Source organism: Manacus candei, unplaced genomic scaffold (genome assembly GCF_025592945.1).
Source record: "Manacus candei isolate 608988 ecotype Guabito, Panama unplaced genomic scaffold, ASM2559294v1 h1tg000150l, whole genome shotgun sequence".
Lineage (NCBI taxonomy): Eukaryota > Metazoa > Chordata > Aves > Passeriformes > Pipridae > Manacus > Manacus candei.
The window spans coordinates 1026805-1040976 of record NW_026138198.1 but is presented as its reverse complement, the minus strand read 5'-3'; the positions used below and the strand labels follow the sequence as shown (position 1 = coordinate 1040976).

The 14172-nt window shown below is 43.4% G+C and overlaps 1 protein-coding gene across 1 annotated transcript in view; it reads right to left on the bottom strand.

The window, feature by feature from the left end:
• Positions 1-14172, bottom strand: part of SOS2 (SOS Ras/Rho guanine nucleotide exchange factor 2) — a 41610-nt gene that overhangs the window by 24618 nt on the left and 2820 nt on the right. The window contains exons 2-5 of the mRNA XM_051772097.1: positions 6498-6623; positions 3737-3868; positions 1880-2044; positions 993-1196 (exon numbers count right to left, since the gene is read on the bottom strand). Coding sequence (XP_051628057.1) covers positions 993-1196; positions 1880-2044; positions 3737-3868; positions 6498-6623 — 627 coding nt within the window. The remainder of the gene's footprint in view (positions 1-992; positions 1197-1879; positions 2045-3736; positions 3869-6497; positions 6624-14172) is intronic.

Genomic DNA, 14172 nt, shown 5'->3' with positions numbered 1-14172 from the left:
ACAGGCTGCTGGGGCTTTGGACAGAAATTCCTGGCTTTTCCAACTGTTATTGTCCCCTCTGCTCGTTCTTATTCCACAGAACAACAGGAAGGAAGCAATTTAAAGCAGGGAATTTACAGGTCAGATCCTCTAAACCACAGGTCCAACTAAATCAGCTGCTGGGCTCCTTCAGCAGAGGAAGAATCAGCAGCTTCCTTTCCCAAATTCTACTTTTAGATTAGAAATTTCTCATACCCATTCCCAAAAGAATATTCCTCAGCTCCAAAGCTATTATCACTTCCTTCTCCCCCTGTTATCTCTATTTGGATTCTGTCCTCACATTTGCACAATTCCCTGATACACCATGGATTCCTGAGGAACCTCCACACCCAGCTGGAATGGGCAGCTCCTGCTGCCTCTTTTTAACCTAAAAATCCCAGTTCAGGTTCTGCTGGGTCCCCTTCTCCTTCTCCCACAGGAAGGATTCCCTAATCCCTCCTTCTCTTACCAGAGCTGTGCTTCCTTTCTAAACTCCAGCATTCCAAAAACGGGATTTGCCACACGTACAATTTCAACCAAAACATTTCAACCATTTATCAAACAGAAACTGCCTTCACAGTTAGAGAATCCAGAGCCAGGGGCTGTTTTACTTGGGATTCCTACAGATTAGAGTGCCCTGGGGTAGACCTCAAATGTCAGTTCAAGTGTCCACCTGCATTCACTGCACATGCAGGTAAATAACTTAATTTTTATGTTAAGCAAAAGTGAAACTATTGCCCACATGACCAAAACAATCCTGCTGGCACCTGACAGGGAATGGTGTCCATTAAGCTGCACTCACACAACATTAATGGCAATTCCCCCCCTGGATTTCACACACAGACAACACTCATTACTCAGTGACAAGACAATAAATCAGGTTTAATTTTACCTCCAGCACAGTTAAAATGGGTAAGTCATGGCTGCTAATGGAGCAATTAGCATCACCCATGGATAACCACTAAAGGACTCACATTGGGTGTGAAGAGTTTTCTGTTGGACAGGAAAGCTTCCCGAAATACTTTGATGATCAGGTTGAGCTCCCGCAGGTATTGCCTTTCCTCTGCTATTTCGTTCCTCACAAGGTCATAGTAGTTGAGTTCCCCAGAAGAAGAGGGCTCGTCCTCACACAGAGAAACCAATCCAATCTCATCCTGATCAAACATATCCATCAAAACCTAGCAAAGGAATTAAAAAAAAAAAACAAAAAAACAAAAAAAAGACATCAAGCCTGATTTTCACACTTGGCTCAACCTCGGCTGTTTCCATGTGTGTTCAGAGAAATCCTTGGAGTTTTTAATACAATACTTTCTGTGATCACTTTCACAAGGGAGTAATATTTAAACTTTGGCAGCAGGAGGCTGGATCAGTTGCCAAAGCCATTTTTCCCTTTGGAAGTTAGTATGACCTAGAAAACAAGTTACAATTCATGCAGAATCAACTTTGAAAACAAGGCATCTTGCATAACTCTTGGCCAAAACCCTCCTGGTAAAGATAAAATTAAACAAAAATGTTTCTCATTTTAATGGGCATGAAAACTAAAGGTCTTTTCTGTATTAGGAAGAAGAGCTGTCGTGACAAAGTGACATCAAGAGGGCCGTGACAGCAGAGAAATAAAGGACAACATCATTTTCTGTCCTTACACTGTCTGTAAGTACTAAAAAGTACTTACAAATTTTAGTTCCAAAACTTACACAGGCTTAACTTAAGTTTTTGCTTAAGGTCTGGAATGAATAAGGAGAAACCTCTGCATTTGAGTAAGACCAGGCTCTCCCTCACATCCTCCTTTGGATATACCTTCCAAATGCAATTAAATTTTAAAAAATCACCTCTAGATACTGTTTTAATCCCAACTCTTTACCTTATCAGCACACATTGATACTTTAATGTCCTGCTGGGAGATCTCAAAGTGCCGGATATTGAAAACATAGTTTCCAGCCAGCTTTAAAATGTCAGCTGAGATGTATTCCAAGACAGCCACGATATAGAGAGAGACATGGTAATCCACCTTATAGCCCAGGACCTCCTGCAAAGTGAAAACAAGAGGAAAAATAAAAGGTATTTATTCCAGAAATTCATTTGGAATGACAATTAACACGTTGAGTTTTCTGCTGAAATTGGTCTTGTCTGTGGTGGTAATTGTCAAAGTAACAGCCAGGGATAAGCACATCAAATGCAAATTGGGACATCTGCCTCAAAGGGAAAGCTTGTAAATGCTTCTGTCATTTTGCCATTTGAACAGATGAAAAGCTACAGAACTTTCAATGAATCTTCCTCTAAAAATGACACTCCTAAAAATAGGGTTCCTGCAAGGAAGGAACCACTCCTGTACTTAATTTTTCGTCTGTAGCTGTGCTGATTGCAGGACTCTGGTCCTAGTCTGAACTTCTGAGAACAGAGCAGGTTTCACTGTCATAGAGTCACAGGATGGTTTGGGTTGGAAGGGACATTAAAGCCCAGCTCATTCCACTCCCTGCCATGGGCAGGGACACCTTCCACCATCCCAGGTTGCTCCAAGCCCCGTCCAGCCTGGCCTTGGACACTTCCAGGGATGGGGCAGCCACAGCTTCTCTGAGCAACCTGTGCCAGGGCCTCACCACCCTCACACACAAGAATTCCATCCAAGAATCCCATCCAACCCTGCCCTCTGGCAGTGGGAAGCCATTCCCCCTTGTCCTGTCACTCCAGGCCCTTGTCCAAAGTCCCTCTCCATGTTTCTTATTGGTTCCCTTCAGGTCCTGGAAGGCCACAATCAGGTCACCCCAAAGCTTCTCTTCTCTCAGCTTTCCCTTATGGGAGAGGTGTTCCATCCCTCTAATCATCCTGGTGGGTATATAAAGTAATCAAACTTTAATAATGAAATCCTAATCAGAAAAAAGAACAACAGGATGAACCTTGCACGTTCTCCTCAGGACACACATTCCATATCCTGCAGACCTTGTTCCACAGGGCCTCTTACCTGGGACAGGACTGTCAGGACCAGGTAAACTCTTACATTTGAATAAGGCAAATTTGTTCTTATCATGCCTTGGTGCATCCCCTAAAAAATCAGATTCTGTGCCTGTTTTCACACACTTCTAAACCAGACTTGACCAAAAACCACCACTGTTGTCTAGGAAGATCTTACTTTGTGCTGTTTTCTTGCCTAAAATCTCTTCCCCTCTCGCTGACCCTCATGAACTGAGACACTGCGAATGAGAACAGCACAACTAGACCCAAAAAAGGGCTTTAATTTCTGCTTATGCTCAAGCAAAGTTTTCTCAGCAGCTGGAAACACCTTTGCAGATCTCATGATTTTTAAACCCCAGGCTCCAGTGGCATTCAGCAGTAACTCCAAGGACACTGGCACACATCTCAGTTGACAGTACACAAGGAACAGGACCTACTTGTTCTCTCTTCTTCTGTTTTGGTTTCTGCAGCATTTTGAGACAAATAAAGGCATCAAAGCAGCGCTGCTGAAGTAGGGAAGGTATTTTAAGTTTTATTTATGTTAAAAACTAACCGGTCACATTTCAAAGAAGAGTAATAATTAACACACTGATGCCTATGATGAATTTAAGGATCTACTTTTATTATCACTGTAATAAATTCATCCTGTTCTATGGTGACTCTTTACTCCCTCAGCCAATGAGAGAAACTCCTTTAATGTCACACAAATTAAAGAAAGACATGAAAGGTTATGCTGGAGGGCAATACCACAGCAGAGGGGGTGAAGTACCTTCAGTAAAGGATGGATTTTGTCCACAGGGAGCAGGAGAGGGTTCCTTCTTTTCCGTTTCTCTATGGCAGACTGAGCATCAGCGATCGCCCACTTGTCGATGGGGTGAGGAAATGTCTTTTGGACCCGCTCCTGTCCAAACACACAAAGTGCACTGAGATCAACCACAGCCATCAGAGAGAAGTTTAAATAAAACACAGCACAGCAAATTACTTCCCCTGTAGTTCAGACAATTATCCTCCTCCTCAGTGTTTGCAACACGTTCTCCTAATTGTTCTCTCCCTCTTACCCAACTCGGCTTCTCTCTTTGCAACAATCCCAACCAACCTCCCTGCCCTGGGCACCAAGAACTCCTTCAAATCTCCTAAAATACCTCCTGATCTATCATCTTTACAAGAGCAGCAAGAAAACTCAGGTTTCAGTCTCTACTTCCAGTGGAAGGTGTCCCAGCCCATGGCAGGGGATGGAAGTGGGTGGTCTTTAAGGTCCCTTCCAACCCAAACCCTTCTGGAATTCTATGAGACCAGGAGCCCAAAATATAGACACCATCAGGAAGTACTAAACAGTTTACAGGCTACAAAAACCCCAAGTTGATATTGTTCCTGTTTCAGAAAAGGGTGTAACTTGCCCAACAGCAGGTCAAGTTTATGGCAGAAATGAAAAAGGGAAGGATGAGATGGGAAAAAATGGTGAAACCTTTGTGTCCCTTTGATAAAAAGGTTTTTGCACGTATTCTGAAATCTAACAGGAGGTCTGAGGCTTTCTTACAGGCAGGTTTTCTTAGGGGCAGCTTTTAAATATTTGCATGTGGCCATTTAATGCTCAACCTTCTGTGTCAGTGTCAGGCAAGGACACGGTGACCTTTCCTCTTGGAGAGCGGCCGACAGCGCTGGGCTGGTTCACCAAAATGGACCCTCCTCGAGATCCCACCAGGAGATCATCCCAAAACATGGAGATAATGTGGCATTCAGATGTCCTTCAACACGGAATCATAGAATTCCAGAAAGATTTGGGTTGGGAGGGACCTGAAAGACCACCCAGTGCCACCCCCTGCCATGGGCAGGGACACCTTCCACTAGCCCAGGTTGCTCCCAGCCCCATCCAACCTGGCCTTGGACACTTCCAGGGATCCAGGGGTAGCCACAGCTTCTCTGGGCAACCTGTGCCAGGGCCTGCCCACCCTCCCAGCCAGGAATTCCTTCCCAATATTCAACCTAAACTTCATGAGTAACACGTTCCTTCTGCACTCCAACTTCACTGCTTCCTACTGTTTTCTTGGGAACTCTTTTAAGGGCTTTTGCTATTTATAGAACATTTATAATTTGAGCTTTTTAGACCTTGATCTTGCAAATACTTAAGTCTAACATCATGCACAAACAGTTCCATTAACTCCAGGCTGGTATGTAAATATCTGCATGATAAACTTTAGAGAGATCACAGCCCTCATGTTTTCTCTTAACTGCTAAAAACAGCCCAGGAGCAGATCCAAAAGCCCTTATCCGTGGATCTCGGATTCCTGCTGGCAGCAAAACCTCACCCACAACCCAGAACAAAACTGAATTATAATTTCCCTGCTCTGGAAGGGTCTGAATATATCGACCTACAGAACATTTACACCTAACTCTGTGTTTCTAAATGAAATAACTTACATTGCCAAGATTAGCAATGTTTTATTCTTCACAGCTTTAAAATATATGGAAAATATACAAGATTTGGCATTTGCTGTGACACTCCCAAATCAGAATTGAGGGTTTGATCAGCTGGGAACTGCAGAAAGAACGTGGAATTTCTCAGCTCCACATCCAAAGTTCAAATCCACACTCAAATCAGACTCTCCAACCCGAGAGCTATTCAGTGGCTATTAAGTTTTGCTTTTACTTAGTGATTTGATAATCTTTATGCCTCACTATATCAAAATACATTAATCATAAACCAAAATTAATAATTAATAATGTTGAATAAAGGGTGTCTCACAAAAATCTAAAAGCCTTCAGGCAATTATTTTGCAAATATATATTTTTACATATTTTATGCATATATATATTCTTTTTTATTTCCATGACACACATACAAATATATTAGATATTTTTGTGCATTATATGTATTATTCTTTTTATTTCCACGACATCCATAGAGAATACCAGACAAGGACTTCATTTTGCTCCAGGCTATAAATCCCAGACATATAGATTAATGTAAAATTAATACTCTGCAAAGCTGTAACGGGTCACAGCCACATGCAAGCACTTCCTCCCTCCAGACTCCATTAAATCCTCATTTTGGAATGATGACACAAAAGCAGACAGCTGCAATAATACAAGAGCCTCAGTGAGTTCAGTAAAGTCCCAGGAACATCCAACTCTGTTCCCTCAGCTGCACAATCCAGCCCTGACAACAGTAACCTTTCATTCCAATATCTCCTTTTTTCCCCCCTGTGTGTTTATGTCAAGAAGTAAGAAAAATTCTTAAATCCAGGGTGCATTTGAGGAGTAAAAAAATCCCTCAAAGCATCCTGCATTTACAAAAAAAAGAAAAATTCCCAAAATTTCTATTCTTAAGGACAGGAAAACGAGTTTCCAATTAAACTTGCTAATAAAATCTAAACAGAATCAGGGAATGGTTTGGGTTGGAAGGGACCTTAAAGCCCATCCAGTTCCACCCCTTGCCACTGGCAGGGACTCCTTCCACTGGATCAAGTGTTGCTCCAAGCAAACACTTTTTTTGGGTGTTTTTTTTTTGGTTTTCCAGTCTGCAGTTGTACCTCCACATCTTGGACAGTCCGGGGCTGAGCGATGCACAGTTTGTTCAGCAGCTGAAGGATCAACTCCTCAATGTAATACAGGGAATCTTCCTTTGCCGACAGGTTTGGGTGAACCTGCTGCTGAACCTGCCCAAAGGAATGACAAGAATTAGGATTTTCTGGGGAGAAAAGGACAGGACTGCAGTGCTGCAAGCTCACACGGGTCCCAGTCTTTTCCCACAAGTTTCCCTGTGGAGTTAAGGTGGTAATTCCTACTCCTGCAAGCAAAAACTACGTGTTTGGCCGTTGTGGTGGGGAAGGAGTTTCAAGCCAAGGCAGATTTCTGCCAACACTGCAGTGAAACAATCCCTGTGGGTTACTCATCCAGGACTGAGTAACTGCAGTCCCATTACTAACCCCAACGAGTGACTGTTGGAGTCACCACCTGGAGTAACAACTCGCCCTACCTGGGTGACTGAACAAAGGAGCAGCACGGACTCACCAGAGGGAAAGACTGGATAAGCAAGGAAAAGCTGATTCCCACCTCTCCCCAGAGCAAGGCAGGATAATGGGTTTTATCTCACTACACGGAGATTAATCCCAGCTTTGGTTTCCAAGGCTAAACCAGACCAGACAACCCGAAACAGGCAACCTCAGCATGTGCCCACAATTCGCTCATCCCGGGCCACCAGGATGTTTTCCCACTAAAAATCCCCCCAACCAAACCACCCCACCTTAAAATCAAAAAAAAAAAAAAGCTCTCGAGAGTTAGTCTCTACACTCAGTTTTCCCTGGCAGCCTCTCAATCAGGAAAGCACTAACTAGACCTCAAACTATAGCCAAAAGATTCGTAAGGAATACAATCCAGGGAAATTCCCTCCTCTCCCCATACAAATTCTATGTTAATCACCTCGAAAAAAGTAACCTGACATACTCACACTGGCATTCACAAGAAAATGGGTTGGGAGCTTCTTGGGGGAAGACAAGAACACCTTTGGGTGCAGTTCTGATCCTATGAAATACAGGCACTTCCAACTCCAAACCCCCTGGGTGAGACCCCAAACCCTGGGAGGTTGTGAGGGTTTCCTCCAAATTTAACAGAATCCCAGAAAGGTTTGGGTTGGAAGGGACCTTAAAGACCAGCTCATTCCACCCCCTGCCATGGGCAGGGACACCATCCACTACCCCAGGTTGCTCCAAGCCCTGTCCAACCTGGCCTGGAACACTTCCAGCGATCCAGGGGCAGCCACAGCTTCTCTGGGCAACCTGTGCCAGGGCCTGCCCACCCTCCCAGCCAACAATTCCTTCCCAATATCCCACCTAACCCTGCCTGTCCAGATTTGTTACAGTTTTCGTACAGCCCCGTAAATGTAATTTCACTTTCTGTGCCTCAAACATGAATCTCTCTCTGCGCTTCCTAGAACTGTTTCCCAGCTGACATGGATACAAGATCCTGAAAGAAAGAAAGAATCCTCAAGAAAACCAAACCCACTCCTGGAAAACTCTTACTTAAGATGCCAGTTTTACAACAATGGTCAGGGCATTTCATGTTCTTCCTGAACATGAGAGTTTAATTCACAAAACAATGGAAAACCAGGAAGTGCTGAATTAAGGTCCCTCCACGTATCTCTCACAGAGCACCAATATAAAAAAAGCAATTGCTAGCAAGGGAATAAGATGGAATTTTATGTCCCTACAATGAACGTTTAAAGATGCTCCAGAGGACTGACAAGAACAGGAACTGTCAGAAGTTGAGGAAGGGAAGACTTTTCCCCCTCAGGAGCAGAGTGGGAACTCCCATTCCCTGTATCAGACCACATTCTACTCCCACCACTCACCCACTGTACACACAGACATCACTGCCACAAAGAAAAGGACTTTATTTGTACTTAACAGCTTCTGCCATGTTCTCCTCAGCTTTCTCAGGAGCACATGGACATCCAGCAAGGCTGAGGGGCAAGCAGAGGAGCACAGAGTCCTCCTCAAACACTGACAGGGAATCTCAGTCTCATACAAGGAACACAAATCCCAGGATTCCAGAGTGGTTTGGGTTGGAAGGGATCTTTAAGATAATATCATTCCATCCCCTTCCACTAGCCCAGGTTGCTCCAAGCCCTGTCCAACCTGGCCTTGGACACTTCCAGGGATCCAGGGGCAGTCACAGTTTCTCTGGGAAACCTGTGCCAGGGCCTCACCACCCTCACAGCCAAAAATTCCTTCCCAATATCCCATCTCTCCCTGCCCTCTGGCAGTGGGAAGCCATTCCCTGTGTCCTGTCCCTCCATGCCTTGTCCCCAGTCCCTCTCCAGCTCTCCTGGAGCCCCTTTAGGCCCTGCCAGGGGCTCTCAGCTCTCCCTGGAGCCTTCTCTTCTCCATGTGAACACCCCCAGCTTTCCCAGCCTTTCCTCCCAACTGTTCCATCCCTCTGATCATCTTCATGGCCCTCTATCATGGAGTTAATTTTCCTTCAAAAGGAGCAAAACTGACAACAAAGCCCAACATTTTTTGGTTGAGACAACTCTTCCCTGAGGATCTAGAAAATCAGCTTCCATTTGAAATGAGTCTGCCTGCAGCATCCTGGAAGGTCCCTGAGGTACCTGTGCACTCTCTGGCTTCCAGAGAAGTTATTCTGACACAAGTGATGAGAAAAATAAAATATTTTTGTTTTATCTGACTGTTTGTCAGAGCAAAACAAAAACACTTATAAAAGCCCTGCACTGGCTGATCAAATCAGATGCCTCTGGATCAAGCAACACTTATTCTCTGCAGTATTCCCCTTAATCCTGACTAAAAGGACTGGAAAAGCAAGGAGGGATTGATAAACATTGAACATACACAAAAAAAGCAGGAGGAATTACTGAGGACATGTTCCTTAGGGAAGGTACATCCACTGATTACAGGTTCAGACTGAAATATCTGAGCACAATTATATAAAGTGGCATGGAACAAACACACCAAAGTACACTGGGCTGAATATTGTTGGTCTGGTAACTGTTTAAGGGTCAAAATACCCTTTAAAAACCCCACAAGGTGTTCCAGAGCTGTGCTGCAAGAACTGAGCAGAAGGTATCACAGACACCAGATTTTTTACCTATTTTATCTCTGAAACAGTGGAGTGTCTGGAGTCATTAAAGAGGCAGATTAGGATTAGCAGGACTAATTTCTACAGTGTCATTCACATGGGATTATTCCTCTGGGAGCTGTTCCAAGGAATGGAAATTAAATAACAGGTACAAGCGTGGCATTTAAACTTGGCCTTAAGGCCTTTCTGGGGGACACATTCTTTTTTTTTAGATGGGAATTCCTAAACTCCTGCTTCTCCTGCTCCTCTCCTCTACTTCTCCCTACTTTTCTACAGCCCCAACACGTGTATGTTTGATGAAAAGCCACAAAAGTTTCTCCAGAAATGAAATCAAGCTAAAAATTCCTTCTCAGTGAGATGTTAATAATCCTGTTCAGAAAAAGATGAGGATGAAAACCTTTGAGATGGAGATAAAGAGTATTAAAACTACAAACAAACTGATCTTTTTTTTTTTGGCAAGGTTAATTTTGAAGTGCAGGAATTCTGGTGTGAAGTCTGAATGTCACTAATAGCTGCATTTGGGGTAATCCAGAACCCCAGAGTATAAAAGCAATGGTCAAAGGGTTGCATCTGACATTACAAAAAGCTGAAGAAAACAAAATTAGGAGTAAAAACTGAAAAAAACCTTCTTTTTAGCCTGTACTAATGGGACAAACCAGCAGTTTGACCATAATAATTATACATATTTTTACAGAATACATGTATTTTGATGGTAAAAACACATCCAGAAAGCTCCAGTTGTTCCACAGTGAGCACAAGAGCAAAGCAAGAGATGGCTCATTAAAAAAACCCTGAGAACAGAAAAATCCCAGCATATATCATCAGAAACACATGGATTCCTATTCCTGAAAGACTTGTCAGCAATATCCCATTTCTCTACTCACATTCAAAAGTACATTTTCAGAAAACAGAATTCCAGAATTACTTGAGATTTCAGAACAAGAAGTTTCTCATTTAAAATGTCTGTGCTTAGGTTGGGGTTTTATTCTTTCTTATCTTTTCCCTCCTGAAGATAACCCTGACCATGAGAAACACAAAACATCTGCTCCAAAGGCATTTTTAATCCCGCATCTGGATGATGCTCCAGAGGAAGGGAACCAGATGTAGTAACTTAAAAGTTTCTGATGTTCTTATTCAGTGAAAAAGGAGGTTGATATTCCCAACTGATTGATATTCCCAAAGCATAATTCTTTGGGAAGAACCACAAATATTTAAATACTTGAAGAGAAATCCCAAATAGAAAAAAAAAATTACAGAGTTGACATTTTTATCTTTAGCTATTTAACTATACTTTTCCTCTAGGATATTGTATTTGAGGGGAGGGTGAATTGAAGGAGGAATGATGGGTGGTGCAGGCAGGGAATCTGACTGAAACAGCATCAAAGACTGTCCTAAGATCTCCTGGGATCCTGCTTGGTGCAGACAGAAAAAAATATGTTAATAATGACCCAAATACACACCAACTCCCCTTTCTCCACTTGATTGTTGCTTCCTTTTATACACAGGAACTAAAATGCGGGTCTGTTTACATGTAAACAAACCATATATACATTTTAATGTCAAAAACTGATGGGAATTTAAGTGTTTGGATTTTATCCAGCCATATAAAATGCTTTGTTTAAACTGAGATAAACCCTGAATGAGCCTGGCACAGCCTCTGCCCTGTGACAGGGAAAGGAAACACCACGTGGAGATGGCTGTGCACACACCTGAATCAACGCTGATAATTCTCCCAAAATTCTCCTAATTCTCCCAAATGAGATGAGATGAGAACTGCCCTGGGTTCTGAATTCAGCATCCAGGGGCTTCCTCTCCCCACTTATTACATCCCACCCTTCCCAGGAACGGCTCACTCAGGTAGATGGAATTATTCAGACCTTGAATCTGAATCCCAGAATGGTTTGGGCTGGAAGGGACCTTAAAGACCAGCTCATTCCAACCCCTGCCATGGGCAGGGACACCTTCCACTAGCCCAGGTTGCTCCAAGCCCCATCCAACCTGGCCTTGGGACACTTCCAGGGATCCAGGGGCAGCCACAGCTTCTCTGGGCAACCTGTGCCAGGGCCTCCCCACCCTCCCAGCCAGGAATTCCTATAACCTGGAGACAGTGAAGACCCTCAGAGTAATTTCTTCATGAACCAGCTGGTCACTGAAATGACATTAAAAACTTGGGGAGAACAGAGGCCATGGGGACAGGAAAGCCACGTTTTCCACGTGACCAACCTGCTGGACTGGAGGAAGGGGAGCACAGCACTCCCTGAGAGCCTGGCAAAGGGAATCCGTGAGGGAATTGTAAAAGCAAATCAGAGACTCAATGGCTCCTCTGGAAGAGATTAGATAACGCTGTGCAAAGAGAGAGAGGGGTGAAAAAGCAGGGAGGGCAGGAGAGGTGGAGGGGAGACACACAGGGGCAGAGGTCAGGGGGTTCCCCGAAAGATGAGAAAATGGGAAAAGCACACACTGGGATTGGAGCCCAATCCTGAGGCATAAAGGCCCTACAATGAGGTGAATCACAGCTCCAGTGGTTTTTGATTCCTGTGACTGTTCTCCAAGCCAACCCAAACACTGATTTCCATGTTCCACTTTACCAGCACAGGTAGGAAGTGTTTCTTCTGCTGAAGCTGCCAAATGAAATCACACCATTCCCATTGAACACCTCACATCTAAAATCCACCTTCATTTCACGCCAGTGGCTGGGAAAACTCTCCTGTCACCATTTGCCAACTGCAGATTCCAGTGTCAGTAACTTCAGGTAAACAGTGTAAAAAAAAATAAAAAAAAAAAAGGAAGCATGAAAATAATGGGATTTAAGTAAAAGGACCAGTTCTCTTTGGTACCAAGCTGAGGCATTCATAGAATCATGGAATGTTTGGTGGGAAAGGACCTTAAAGTCCACCTCATTCCAAAGCCCTGCCATGGGCAGGGACACCTTCCACTCAAATTCATGTTTGTGGCAACTGCAAGTCTATAAAGGTCCAGACTTCTAAGCTCAAATAAACATATTTATTAGAAGCTAAATGACCTAATAGATTTCAAACCTAAATATAACTATTTAAAACTACTTAACAAGCAACTTTCCTGTTGGAATTAGAATGCATTAAATAATAACGCATGCTAATGAAATTAGAATGCATTAAATAATAATCTCCTATAATGACACCGTAATACATTAAATAATTCTAACCCAAAGGGAGGCTGATCTGCCATGGAAAACATGCAGGGAATAAAGTGGGGCACTCCTGCACTTCTCCCAACACTGGCCAACCCCAGCCATGGACCTCACACAAGTCACATACACTAACTCCCAATATGTTTTAAAATATAGAAGCACTGAACTAATGTAAACTTCAAAAAAAAAAAAAAAGGCCTCAAAACAGTCTTTTATATTTCTCCACACAACATTTGCTAAGAATAAACCCTTTAGTCATGCTCTAGAAATCTGATGAGTGGTCCAGAGCAATGGTGGAATTGTTTTAGAAAATGCAAATAGTGCCCAGTGCCAGGATTATCCCGACATGTGGTGCCTGCAGAGCCGTGGGGATTAAATGTTTGACAGTCTCTGTTTGTGGATAATGGAGAAAACCCAAAACAAGAATCCCTGTGAGATGCTTGTAAACTTAATTTAGAAAAATCAAAGAGCAAAGCAACTGATTACACAGCTCTTGTTTACAGAAATAAGTTTTAAATTTGCCAGTGGATTTGTGAAAGCCAACACAAATGATAATCCCAGAATCCCAGGATGGATTGGGTTGGAAAGGACTTTAAAGCTCAGCTCATTCCACCCCCTGCCATGGGCAGGGACACCTTCCACTAGCCCAGGTTGCTCCAAGCCCCGTCCAACCTGCCCTTGGACACTTCCAGGGATCCAGGGGCAGCCACAGCTTCCCTGGGCAACGTATGCCAGGGCCTCACCACCCTCCCAGCCAGGAATTCCTTCCCAATATCCCACCTAACCCTGCCCTCTGTCAGTGGGAAGCCATTCCCTGTGTCCTGTCACTTCAGGCCCTTGTAAAATTCATGCAGAGGATGCCCAAGAACATTTTAGGGTGAAAAAAATCCATCCATACAAATCCAACAACACATTCCTCACTATTTTCAAAACCACACACACCAGCTCCATGGAATCACTCCGTTTCATTTTGAATTTCCAAGTAATTGGAATAGTTTATTCCAGGTAGCAGTGGAAGGTGTTTGGTATTAATGAATTTGTCAACCACAATTCCCCCCAAATTTTTTATGCAGTGCAAGGCCAGCACATTGAAACTGGGACCTGGGAGTTACACACTCAGCTGGCACCACTGGAATTCAGACAGGATTGTCATGGGCACCCCTGTAACAGCAGTTCAAGTCACCAAACCTCAGTGACCACAAAAAAATATCGTTTCCTTCTGATTCACTAACTTTGACAGGACTTTTATAAGGAGTTTCAACATCCTCACTCCCTACTCAGATTTCCAGCACAGCAGCAGAAGGAAATAAAGTGTTTTAAAAGCAAGGGCAAAATCTCAGCTAAAACAGAGCCAATGTGTGAAACTGCTTTGAATTTTTCAGCTTACAAGATTCCCAGGTGCCAGTGCTAAGTATTAGGGCATATAAATATATAAAATCTCATTT